The 13,571-nt window shown below is 44.1% G+C and overlaps 1 protein-coding gene across 1 annotated transcript in view; it reads right to left on the reverse strand.

Annotated features, from left to right (window-relative positions):
• Window positions 1-227: 227 nt before the first annotated feature.
• Window positions 228-13,571, reverse strand: part of vav3a (vav 3 guanine nucleotide exchange factor a) — an 83,851-nt gene continuing 70,507 nt past the window's right edge. Inside the window, exons 24-27 of the mRNA XM_084475299.1 lie at window positions 13,002-13,089; window positions 12,197-12,326; window positions 4,549-4,700; window positions 228-2,973 (exon numbers count right to left, since the gene is read on the reverse strand). Of these exons, the coding sequence (XP_084331425.1) occupies window positions 2,929-2,973; window positions 4,549-4,700; window positions 12,197-12,326; window positions 13,002-13,089 (415 nt within the window). The 3' untranslated portion in view covers window positions 228-2,928. The remainder of the gene's footprint in view (window positions 2,974-4,548; window positions 4,701-12,196; window positions 12,327-13,001; window positions 13,090-13,571) is intronic.

A 13,571-nucleotide genomic window follows, 5' to 3' on the forward strand; every position in this document is an offset into this window, starting at 1 on the left:
CCCCGTCAGAAAACATGCTGCTGTGTCTGGTTGACGTCGCAGACGTCTGTCTGGGTGAGTTAGGTGCTGCAGTCGCCCACGCATAGGTTTGTGTGTATGTGTGTCCAGTAACATTGAAAAAAGCAGCCCCACATGAGAATAAGCAGTGCACAGATTTATTTGTGCTATATACAGTTATACATTATTTCTCTCTATATATACAGTATAGTACAGCAACGGTACAGGCTAATGCTACACAGTCATGATTGCACAGTTGTAGAGTTAGGCCACAGTGGTAATGGTTTCCGCGGTACAAGAGGAGGACAACGTCAACAACAACGTCAACAACATGGTCTGAAGCGCGGCGTGCGGTATCTTTGGCTTGTTATGAGAACAGGGCTGGGCACCGGGAATGGAGAGACCGCTCTCATCGTGGTGCCACGTATGGGTCAGTGAAGATGACGAGGAGGGTGAGGATGATGCGATGGTTGATTCTAACGTTATATTCCTAATGACCGATTGGGAGTGCAGAGAAAACTTAAGGAACTCATTAAAAAATGGAGATGGCCGTGGGGACTTTGCTCTTTCTTTGTGTGGGCCTACTACTGCTCTGCAAGGAGCGTGTGTGGCAACTCACTGAAGACAGTAAAAAAGATCTATATTGTGGGTGTGTGCGCTTAATTGGATGGTTGTGCGTATATTCACACAGCGTGTGGCCTTCACATGACCCAGGGTGGTGTACAGTAGCAGTGGGGGAGGGACACCGTAGCCCTCCACACACCCGACCACACGGAGCTGCTGACCCCGCCAGGCCCAGTCTGGTGAGTCGGGGCTTCATGTGTGGCTCTCACACCACTGGCTGAGCTAATGCTAGGGGACGCAAACCCCCACACCACCATCACTGGAACCCCCCCCCACCTCGTCCTCCGTCCTCCACACGCCCTCACAAATCAGCTTTTTTTATATCCACTTTTTACTTCTACTATTCCGGTCCCACCAACCACCTCACGGAGTGGGGAGGCGAGTGTATCTACACTGACTGAATGAGAGACGGGAGGGGGAAGACTCCCCCCTCCTCTCATTAGGGAGAGGAGGGGGGAGGGGGGGACTGGGGCTAGAGGGGGGAGGGGGGGACTGGGGCTAGAGGGGGGAGGGGGGGACTGGGGCTAGAGGGGGGAGGGGGGGAAGAGAGAGAGATGGATGGTTGGCGGGGTGAGGCTCCGGTGTTGTGATTAGATCCCAGATACCCTTGAGCCCTGGGCTCATCCCATTCTCCTCCCCCCGCACGCACATATAGAAAATAAAAAGAGGACATTTCAGACAAACAAACTGAAGATTCACATTAAAATGAAAGTAAAAATGTCAAATATTCTGTAAGAATACGCTTCAGACCGGAGCAGCTGGATCCACAACACGAGTAACACTGCACTGGCATAGACATACTTAGTAACAGCAATGTCCATGGTAGGCTGTGAGAGTAAAGGAACATTCTACAACATTGATCCTTCTGTAGGTCATAATGCATCCAATTTTTCACAAAAAACTCATTGCAGCTCAGCCCAATAAATACATTTAAAATATACAGGTCATTTGCAGGTGACGTTACAACGCAATGGGGCGGCTTTGGGTACCTTTCGATGTTTTTGGGATGCTTCCCTCTAGTGGTCAGATAACAGTACTACCGAACAGCACCTTGAAGGAGGGTGCTGCTCTGTGTTGTGGAATTATATCATACCAATACAATATAAAAAAAAAGGAATACATTGACTTTCTTGTCAATTGAAATATAAAGAACATTTGATAAAACACATGCTGGCACTGTCTGGCTACACAATGACATCAAAGCTACGTTTAAGAAGATCAGAAGGCTTTGTCATCTCACTTGCTTTCTTTTTTCTGACATAACAGCACCATCCTGAATACAAAAAAAGCCTGTCTTCACAGCACATCTGTATAAGGAAGTTATAAATATAGCGTGGGTGCGAAAAGAGCTTGTACAAAGCATACATGAGTAGAAAATTAAATGATCAGCTAGGCATTAGCTCGGAGAGATGTATTCACACCAAATCCTGGCATAGTGTGCCACCATTGTATACTTTTGAAATATGTTTAGTTAACCATCTGTTTAAGTAAAGGAACATCTTATAACATTAACATGTAAATATTATTATTTCATATAACCTAGTTATTGATGAGGTAAACTATGGTTGAACTATGGTTTAGTTACATGTAGTAGATTGTGTATCTGTGTGTGTGTATGTATATGTGTGTGTGTGTGTGTGTGTGTGTGATAGATGAGCAAATCCATAACCCATAATCCTGCCCACCGATTCATCAAAAGCAGATGCGCTGGTCAAACTGACACCGAGGCCTGGGCCCTTTGGACAGCCACTGGAAGAAAAAGCATCAGGCTCGTAGTCTTTGTTTGGCCCTTCCCTTAAGCCCCTCTACTCTTTCCCTGGGAGGAGATAGATGCATGAATGAATGAATGAATGAATAGATGCATGGATGTACAGCTGGGTCCACATTGTCGGTAGGCAACAAGCTAAAGTAGCTGGAACAAGCTTGACCCCGGGCTTCAGCCAATCAGAGCACTGCAGTAATATGGCTCTGGAGGTGTGCTTCGTACTCCCTCTTCTTTCCCAAAGGCTCCGTTGAGGGGGTTAAGTGCTTTGCAGTTGGTCTCTTCTTTGCGAGAGAAAGCAATGCCATATGTTTTGCATCAGGTACACAAGTATGCCAGCCTCTTGACTGCTTTGAATCTTCTCCGCTCCTGGCTGAGCTCATGCTCACTGCTGCACGCCACTGTGTCTCTCCTTCTTCTCCGTCTTCCTCTCTTCCCTGGTGCGCTTCCTTCCTTTTAAACTTCCAGGGATCGACTTCTCTCCGTTACTTGTGTCCTTCATCCATACCTTGTCTCCCTCCTCATTAATTTCTCTCCTTCCTCCCTCACTCCTCTCCTTCCTCCACATACGACGATGGAAACCAGCCGACCTAATGTGTCGAAGGAGAGGAAGAGAAATACCAAGAAAGGAAATTGGTTACTATGACATGCATATGTGTGTGTGTGTGTGTGTGTGTGTGTGTGTGTGTGGGGGGGGGGGTGTGTTAGAGTGTGTGTTTGCGTGGGTGCATGCCTGTGTTTGTGTTTAAAGCTTTGTAGTGTGGCTTTACATTGTTGAACAGGAATAGAAGGAAGGCATTGTTTCTGGGGAATGTAAGAAGCCTGGTTTGCCGTTTCAATCGCGTAACAATATTATTATCTCTGTAGGGATGTTACATCTCTGTTGTGATTGCAATATAGGACACACACATGCACTAACCCTTGCCAAGTAACGACTTCACACATCAGCTCCAGGAACAGATCTTGTTTGTGTTATTTTGTCATTAAAATACAACATTTTTTTCTAGCAGTCCAAGTGTTGTGTTGATTAAATTATTATATATATTCTTTAAAGCACAGTTAGTTTTTGGTAGATATGAATTAGTAAAGTGTCTGTGGGTTAGTTTGGAGCTTTTATATTCATATGAGCAATGTTAATATCGAGAATAGTGTCATTAGACAACGGTGTTACATATGCCCTGGTAAAATACTTTTAGATTCATGCCCAAATAGTTTAATTTACTTAATCCAAACACTAGCAGGTTAACATATGTTAACCTTATTTTGAAGGAGCAGAGTAGCCAAACTAACGGAAGTTTGGTAACGCGCTAGTTTGCACTCTCTCTGTTTCTGGACTTTGGTTGAGAAGGCGCAGTAGAGCATATTGATGAGAGACCTGTTTATTCATCACTGTTTTACCTTACTCTCATACAGATGCAGGCTGGTGATAATAAATATGCCGTCATCTATCTGTCCGTCGTAGTGTCCTCACTAAAAATACACAACGCAGATTGAACCCAGCTACAAACTGCCTGCTTGATGTTCGCTACAAAACTAGGTTCTCTTGTTATTCACAGTATTAACCCAATGAATTATTGTACCCATTGATCAGTGAAAAATGTTTTTTTCAGAAAAAGCTGGGAGCGTCCAAACTCTTTACTATATGTGGGGGAATTTCACCCTGCATATATCAAGCTCTCTTCTCTCTACCAAAACAGCTTTTAAAGCCAGGGTAGGCAATTTATTTGTACCAGCTTACAATCATCTTCCAATCATTTCATTCGGCCTGAATGAAATGACTGGATGTTCTACCTGCCTTCCTATCCTAACTATCTGCACACCTTGGCCCATGCACTCATCGCGCATGACCTGAGTCTTCTGTAAGGCTAGGCAGAGATATTGCTGTAGCTAGCGAGCTTATCACAAGTTTTGGTGGAGGAGCTTTGGAGGAATGCCTTAAGGGAGTTTTTCAATTGGAGAATTTCCAAAATCGACCATACTCCGTGGTTAAGTCTTGGTTGTCGTGGTTGCTCTTTCTTCCACTTAGCCTGTATACTTTTAATGGTTTAAACTTTTTTATGGATATTATGGGGAAACAGTTTTTGGCTTGGGAGGGGGTTTGTATGTGTGTGTGTGTGTGTGTGTGTGTGTGTGTGTGTGTGTGTGTGTGTGTGTGTGTGACTTACCCTGCCGTTGACCTCTCCCCTCCACCACCCGTTGGCCCCTGACTTTGTGTAAATGGTGACCAGGTCGCCCTCCTGCAGTGACAGCTCCCGCATGTCCCTCGAGCTGAAGTCGTAGCGCGCCACCGCCACACCCATGACCTTGGGAGCCAGCACTGTGGCGGTAGAGTGAGAGAGAGAGAGAGAGAGAGAGAGAGAGAGAGAGAGAGAGAGAGACAGCGGGGGAGAGAGAGAGATATTAATGTAGCTGGACAAAGCAATAATCAAAGATATAAACAGTCGAAGGAAGGCTAGAGGAAAGAATAACAGAGAGAGAGAGAGAGAGACAGAGTAAACACAGGAGTACTCTGAGACATCTCTACTGAGAACTAACATGAGCACAACACAGACACACAGCCGTCGAGGCTACAACAAAAAGATGGATGCTAGCCCGTAGCCCGTTGTTCACCCTGGGAGAACCCCACCCCGGGGTGCTTGGGGGATGAGCAGTACAGCTCTACTCACTCACACAGCAAGGCCCACACGTTGGACCTGTGTGCAGAGCAGTGCACGACAAGTCCCGGACTGTAGCCCTTGAAATATCAGCTGTTGTATTAGACAACTCTTCGTTTTTTCTATGAATCAAACTTGCTGTGTGCGTGCACGTGTGTGTGTGTGTGTGTGTGTGTGCATGTATGCATGTGTACACCGAATTATATGAAAACAAAACAGACCAATATAGTGCAAGTCGTGTGTGCATGTGTGTGTATGTGTGTGAGTGTACATGTGTGCGTGTGCTCGTGTGGATGTGCCGGGGAACTTTTCCTGAGCTCTACCACCTGCAGCTGTCCTGAGCGAGGAGAGAGCACTGACCAGACGGGGTGGGGCGGAGGACAAGTTCTGAGCTCCGCCGCTCGGCCATAATGTCCAACAGACAGAAGAAACACACAAACACCCTCAACTTTGATTTAAACATGCCGCCTGTCACAAAACACACATCTAACAGGATCGGGATTGACTCCCCTTCACACACACACACACACACACACACACACACACACACACACACACACACACACACACACACACACTGTGTAAACAGGACACACACACATGCACATCAAATCTGCATAAATGTGTCTCACACACAGATGAATGAGTGAGGCGAGCTAGATGTTCCGAAAGCTGCATGGCAGTAATGACAGATTGAGCATGCCAAGCAGCCTACAAAACATAAATATAAATATATATATACATACACATTGATATATAGAGAGAGAGAGAGAGAGAGAGAGAGAGAGAGAGAGAGAGAGAGAGAGAGAGAGAGAGTCAAATAAGTACCTGTACCTGACCAGAAGGGGGCGGAGGAGGGAGGAACAAAGCTGTAGCTGGCAGGCGTTACAAAAGAGAGGCTGCAGAGCAATGCAGCTATGATGGTGGTGGTGGTGGTGGGGGAGGGGTATACAGAGAGAGAGAGAGAGAAAGAGAGAGAGAGAGAGAGAGAGAGAGATACAGGGAGTGAGAAAGATAAAAGATAAAGATAAAGGGATAGAGGGAGAGAGAATGATATAAGTAGAGAGAGAGGGAGAGAGAGAAAGCAGAGATACGGGGGGGGGGGGGGGGGTGCATGGAGGGTAAAAGCAGAGAAAAGTAAAGCAGGAAAAAACATTTTATAAAGGACTTTGAAATGTAAAATCTAAAGAAAGATAAATGAAGAAAACAGGAGGTCAGAGCCACCCCCTCCCCTCCCTGCTCCAGTATTCCAGCCGTGTTCTCACCTCCCCCCGGTCCCCCTGAGGAACATCTCATACCTTTAGCCCCACCCCCACCTTCCCCACCGCCGACTAGTGGTGTAGTGCTGACTGCTAACACCGGGGAGTGGGGGGGTCTATTACATCCCCCATGTGCGTGTGTGCGTGTGTGCGTATGTGCGTGTGTGCGTGTGTGCGTGCGTGTGCGTGTGTGCGTGCATGTGTGTGTGTGTGTGTGTGGTCAGAGGAGATCAGGGGCCTCTGGAGGCGCAGTAGTTTGACATAAATATCAATCAGTGCACGCAGATGTAAACTTAATAGCTGACACACACACATGCACATGAATACACACACACACACGCTAATATAATAATAGCTAAAAGACCAACCCACGTGGTCATTAATGTGTAATGAGTTTTAGTTGGAAGTTAGTGTCGTACTGGTACAGTTGGTGATGCCTGTCAACCAGCATGTCGTCAACATGGCGGTTGGTTGGGATAGGTGATTAGTATTCCAACACTAGCTTAACATTTCAGACAGACTGTTCTTAGCACGCCAAATCATCCCCAAATAATCAACACACAAACACAGAGTGAGAGAGAGATCTAAAAAGTAAAAAAGGTTTGTGTCTTAGCTGTCAGGATTCTCATTTCAATCAAGCTCGACATCTTTGTTTATTTTTTTCAATTGTGTGTGCGTTTCTGTTTCTGTGTCTGGAAAAGTGAGAAATAATTTTGGAAAAACCCAATGCCCAACCCTTCCCAACCCAATGATTCAGTTTCCATGCACAAAAACTAATTTTATGCAAAACTCAAAACTAAATTATAGCTGCTGCGCAGCAATGGGTCGGGTCCGGGCTAATTTTGGCAAATTCTGAGCAACAAAAAGGAGAATAGGAAGACAGGACAGTTGACCTTATAATATTCAATTTACACCAGTTGAGGATTGAACCCACAACCTCTGGAACCAAAGACCATTGTCTATCGCACTGAGTTAATTGGCTAATTGGAGAGTGGCATTTCAACAGTGGCTTCACAAATTGAGTAAGCCATTCACTGTCGTGCAGTCAAAATTTCAGAAATTCAGTCATCTAAACAAAAATCTGATAATACATAAATTGCATCTTGACAGCATGGAAATGTTGGTGATTTGTTTTTAATGATAAGTGTTTTGCTTCATAAGAGAAAATATGATGTTTAAAAATTCCACTCTCACATTGGCTGCAGTTGTTCCCATGAGAGCAGAATTCAAAATGTTCTCAAAAATTCAGTTTTTGAGATAAAATTCTGATATTTGCCAAACTTCATCAACCATGACTCCAGAATATTCTCAATTTTTTTCAGGAAGATTGAAAATGTATTTATCAAGAATTTGATGGTATACGTTTAAGTTTATAATAAGTTTGGTGACAATTGAGCAAAAATTGTGGGAGGAGATACATTTTAAAAGTTTTACAGTTATTGAAAAAAACAGAGTGATGGACTTCATAATTTGTAATGAGTTTAAGTGGACTAAAGTTTCAGCAGTATTGAGGCTACATTGTGGTGAAGTTTCAACACTGTAGCATCTACCGTTGGTTTGGTAGGAATTTTTTAAGTTTTTAAATTTAAACGCTTATTGTGCCCCCCCTAGGAGGGGGGGGGCACATGTCCTTGGAGTTGAGTGAATCTGGCATGGGACTGGACCTTTGTGCAAAGTTTGGTGAGTTTTCACCCATGGGAAGTATGACTTCCTTGGAAGAAGAAAGAAGAAGAAGAAGAAGAAAGAATTCCTAGGAATACAATAGGTTCCCGGCAGCTTAGCTGCCCGGACCCTAATAACAACCTAAAGAAATCCCCAAATGAATGGCATAGTTCTATACCACACCAGTATTTAATATGTTGAGTTTAAGTTGCATACATGTGGGTTTATGCGGGGGTGTACATTCATACCCAAACAAGAAATGTGCAGGCAAGATTGTTTCAGGACTCTCCCTTGTGCACCAAGTACTACCAAAGCAGTTTTTCCGTATAGTTTGACTGGCTACTAAAATGTTGTGGACAAAATATCCAAAAAGCAGCAGACAGTAAATTACTTACTGCCAGACAGAGCGTGAGTGTGAGAAACAAGTTCTCTCTAAAGATGCTCAATGAAGTACTGTGGCTTAAGTCCCATGACGAGCGTGGTGAGACGTTGTGTCATCTGTTTCCATAAACGGAGAGGGGGTGGAGATGGTGGACACCTACAAGTTCCTTGGGGTGCATCTAAACAATAAACTGGACTGGTCAGACAACACTGAGGCCCTCTACAGGAAGGGACAGAGCAGGCTGTTCTTCCTGAGGAGGCTCAGGTCTTTCAATGTGTGCACTAGGCTGCTACAGATGTTCTACCAATCTGTGGTAGCCAGTGCCACCTTCTCTGCTGCAGTGTGCTGGGGAGGAAGCATAGGGAGTGGAGGTGCCAACAAGCTGAATAAGCTGGTGAGGAAGGCGAGCTCTGTGGTGGGGATGAAGCTGGACGGTGTGGAGGCTGTGACAGAGAGGAGGATGAGAGGAAAGCTGCAGGCGATCATGGACAATCCCTCTCACCCTCTCTACGCCGAGCTGAGGCAACTCAGGAGCACGTTCAGCCACAAACTCATTCAGCCACGTGCCTCAAAAGCGTTTGGGGGGCTCTTTCATCCCATCAGCTATCAGACTTCAACACCTCAACCCCCCGCTCCAAACACCTCCAAAGCCCCAACACCTCCTTTTCTAGACTTGATTAAGGACTAAACCCCACACCTGATTGTTGTTTAATCCTTGTTATTTATTTCATTTTTCATTACCTCAGGAACCCTGCACATTGGCACATTTATACTTATAGTCATATTTATTTTTTAATGCACAAGTCACCTACAGACAGTTACATGTATATAGTATGTTTATCTTATTCTAATAGTTTTTTATTATATTTTATTTCAATTGGTAAATTTATTTGTATATATACTCGTTTTCTTGTTTTCACACTCTTTTCCCACTGTACTGCTGGTCACTTGTGAATTTCTCCTAAGGGGGATTAATAAAGGACTATCTATCTATCTATCTATCTATCTATCTATCTATCTATCTAAAATGTGCTTTTCATGTGGGCAAAGAATTTCAGTCATCCAGTGTTTGACAAGCATGAAAAGAGTAAGGAGGATAAAAGCATACAGGATACAGGAGGATAAACGCATACAGGATACAGGAGGATAAGAGCATGTCAGCTGGCAAGACACACTGAGCGAAGAGCAACGTCAAGCAATATTGACGTTGATGAAATATTTTTCTAGTGGCCTCCCATAAAGCGAAATAGGCACGTCTTATTTGTAACTAGCAGAGGATATTGTTTTATTGAAGATAATAAAGCAGAGACCATCGGTTTAGCGTGAGGTGTGCTTCTTGATGGATCAGGAGATTGTTTACACTCGTGCGGATCTCGTCCAGATCTTTTCCGGGGGCCGGGGCACAGACACTACGCTTCGATTTCACCCAAGGCTGAATTAAAAGTACATGTTTTTCTAAATGTGGGTCATCAACAAGGTTGTAAAGTAGTAACTTCGGGCACATCTGTGAAAATAAATGTTTTTTTCTCCCGACGTGTTTATGATCTTTATTCATTCATTGCACCGCTGTGATATTCTCTGATATTATGAATCTTAAAGACTGCGTCAGGTTCTCAGACTCTCTGATACTTCCACAACAAGTAAAGACTTATAGTGGGGTTATCTCGTCCGTGGATGGGCGGCGGAGGGGCTGCTCTGGCGGGAGAAAGATGTTTTCAGTAGACAGCTGACAATTCACTCCAGGTCCATGTCATTTCTAGACTGACTGAAATAGACTGTTTCCAATGTGGATGCTGACAGGGACAGAGTTAATGTTCTGAGAAGTTGAATTCATGAGTTTGAAGCCAGATATGAATCACTCAAGTCATGAGATCCATTTCAAAAATGTTGTACAACTTAATATACAATAATTCCACCTATTTGGGAACAAATAATTCAGCAATATTATTCAGAAATATGAGGCCCCATTGTCTCTGGACAGAGACTCCATTACCGGAGAATGAATGCATCAGTGTATGACTTGCTCAACATAGTGAAGAAAAGTAGCCAAGATTGTTACTCCAACATTTACAATATAATTATATTGTCTCTTAATCTGCCTTTGAGCAGGGCAGCTTGTGAGAGGTTCATAAGCTGCATTCATCACAATATTCATCTGAATATAATATAAAACAAGTACAGTTCCAGCATATTATATACCCGCTTCTCAGCCCTAATGCACATCACTCAAGGATGAACCCTGACAAATTTGACCCAGAAGCCAGCTGTTGACCGATGGATGCAAACAGCTCATCACAGGCTCAACCATGGAGCAGCAAGTACCTCATCATTACATGTTGGTCCATGAGGAGGACTGTGAGAGGGACAATGGGGAGGCAGCGAGGAGGGCAGTAAGAAGAATTGCATAGGCAGACCCTGACACGTAAAGGGTGAATACCAAACAACATCTCTGGGGGTTCCCCTGAGAACCACACCAAAACAAATAGTGCGCAAACATGGTTTGTAATGGCTAGTTGGCCTCAGGTCTGGTGGTCAAGAACGGGCCCTTTAAATATCCCCCAAAGTTTACTTAGTAATGTAACCAAATGTCCAACTCCAAAATATTGAATTTGAAAATACCACAACACAAAAGCTTTTTTGATAAAATGTTGATCCATCATATAGACGTTAACTAATCGTATCAATATTTCTCACCAAACTCTGCAATTGAAACTCCCTGCAGGCGGTAGGAGGACACTGATAGAGGCATGCAGAGTTCACAAAGGTTTAGCAAAGTAAACATGTCAAACTATGACTGGGTAAGGAGGGAATGACATCTTATTTATAATTACGATGACCCTAGTCCTTGTCCTCGTGTAGCACTGTTTAAAACATCATTCTGCTCTTGAGGAAGCAGGTGCAAACAGCTGATCTGCCAAGAGGATACAGTTCATACAAAATAAATTCATACAAAATAAAAACGTCAGCTTTAGAGTTGTCAAACAAGGAATCCGTTAGGGTTGTCAAAGAAGTTCTTAGGCTCCATGCAACTATACAATTTTATTAGTCTATTTGTTTTTCAAAAGTAATATTTAGTGAAGAATCTTATCAAAGGTATTCAGTTAGATAGGTAGAATGACAGATAGATGGAAAAAAGTAAGGAGCATACAAATTGCCCCCTTGCCAGTGGCAAGACACACTGAACGGGCAGATAGATAGATACCTAGATATATACCTAGATATATACATATGTAGATAGATAGATAGATATATATATACAAAATAGATATAAAGATTTTTTTGGCCCTCAAGAGGAAATACATTTTCACAGACTGTGAGGTACTGTAAGTTTGAACACAGTACAAATACACAGTACACAATACCCAACCCCACACTGGACACACCACCGTTGCATTGTGTTGCCTTGTGTCAAGCCCTAAGTGAATACTCCCACTCTATCCAATGAGAGCTGCTATTCTGAGCCCGTCGGACTGGCAGCAGACATGCAGCTAAAATAGACTAATTCATAGTCTATTTATACGCACAACGTGATGCAGCGCAGCGCGATGCAGCTCTCATGCTCAGTGTACCTCCCAGGTAAGAATTAAATACAAATTAAATCATCATTGTCTGAACTTTTCCCGAATTGTGCCTGTATATATGTATCTATGTATATCAATTATGGTGCTCATTGCAATCCTGATCATCCCTGGAAGGAGGGACCCCCACTCTGCGTTCCTCTTCAAGACTTCTTATTTCAAAAATATACGGCCTGTTAAGCCCTATGAGACTGTACCGGTGATTAAGGGCTATACATTGAACTGACAAATGTAAACTCATATTGACTCCTACTAGACCCCATAAGAGACCAGCTCACCGTTCCCTGCTTGGCGGGGGGGCTGTGGCGCGGCCATGTTCTCAGGCTCCCGGTGGGGAAACTGTAGCGTGGTGTCCAGGCTCCGGAAGCCCTCCTTCAGAGAGTGGTGCTTATAGTACTCAATCAGTTCCTACACACACACACACACACACACACACACACACACACACACACACACACACACACACACACACACACACACACACACACACGTAAGGTGTGGATCAGTTGAGCTGTCATCAATCACATTTGGGGCAGTACACTGATATCATTAGTGGCTTTCACAGAAAATGAGAAACAAGGGAATTATTATTGAGGAAGATAAGCCGAGGTGGAGTCGGTCATGTCAATGGCATACTGGACATTTGATAAGGATTCCTTTTCACAAAATGGGGCTTGAAATAAATGAGATTACGCAATTGAATAAATGACACACTAAACTAAAAAGTGACTCTAAACCCTGTGGTACTGCAAAGTCTTTCAAACAAAAAAAGTACAACTCTGAAAGAAGAATATAAGTTACAATTCATCCAGCTGAAATAACATTGTTGTTCAGGGCAGCTTATTAATAACAAGGCTATTAATTATTTATGGTAGCTATAAGCATTCAACCACTGCCTACACAGAGATGTCAGTATCAGCATCACCGTCCATAGCCCCTGCCCTTTGGGAGTGCTCCAGAGTCTCCTACTATGCTCCTAACCTCTTGTTTTCTGTATATACTCACTAGTATGCTCCTAACCTCTTGTTTTCTGTATATACTCACTAGTATGCTCCTAACCTCTTGTTTTCTGTATATACTCACTAGTATGCTCCTGAACCTCTTGTTTTCTGCGATGTGGAAGCAGCCATCCTTGGCCAGGATCTTGATGTGTTTCACGTCGTTGTTATACCTGTGGGTCATTGAATAAGTTATGAGTCTAATTTCCTGCCTCTGATCACCGCCATCGATCGGGGGCCAACCGGTACCCTTGGATGCCCCCGGGACCCCCCTCCCCCTTCCCTATGCACCCCCCTTGTTTTAATGCATTGTGAGACACTGTGGCCTCTGGAAAATAATGATGTGCAGGGCATGTGTGTGAGTGTGTATGTGAGTGTGCGTGCGCAAACGTGTGTGTGTGTGTGTGCGTGCGTGCGTGCATGCGTGCGTGCGTGCGTGTGTGTGTGCGCGTGCAGGTGTGTGTGTGTGTGTGTGTGTGTGTGTGTGTGTGTGTGTGTGTGTGTGTGTGTGTGTGTGTGTGAGTTTCAAGGGGAGGAGAGGTCTGAAATGGGAGCATGCGGTTCAATGTGTTCTCACAAGGGGTCAGCTTGGGATGCAGTGTGATCCATCTGATTGGTCAGAATGTCATACTTCCCAAATTGCGAGGCCTATTGG

Source organism: Micromesistius poutassou (assembly GCF_964030765.1).
Source record: "Micromesistius poutassou genome assembly, chromosome: 11".
In the NCBI taxonomy this organism is placed as follows: domain Eukaryota; kingdom Metazoa; phylum Chordata; class Actinopteri; order Gadiformes; family Gadidae; genus Micromesistius; species Micromesistius poutassou.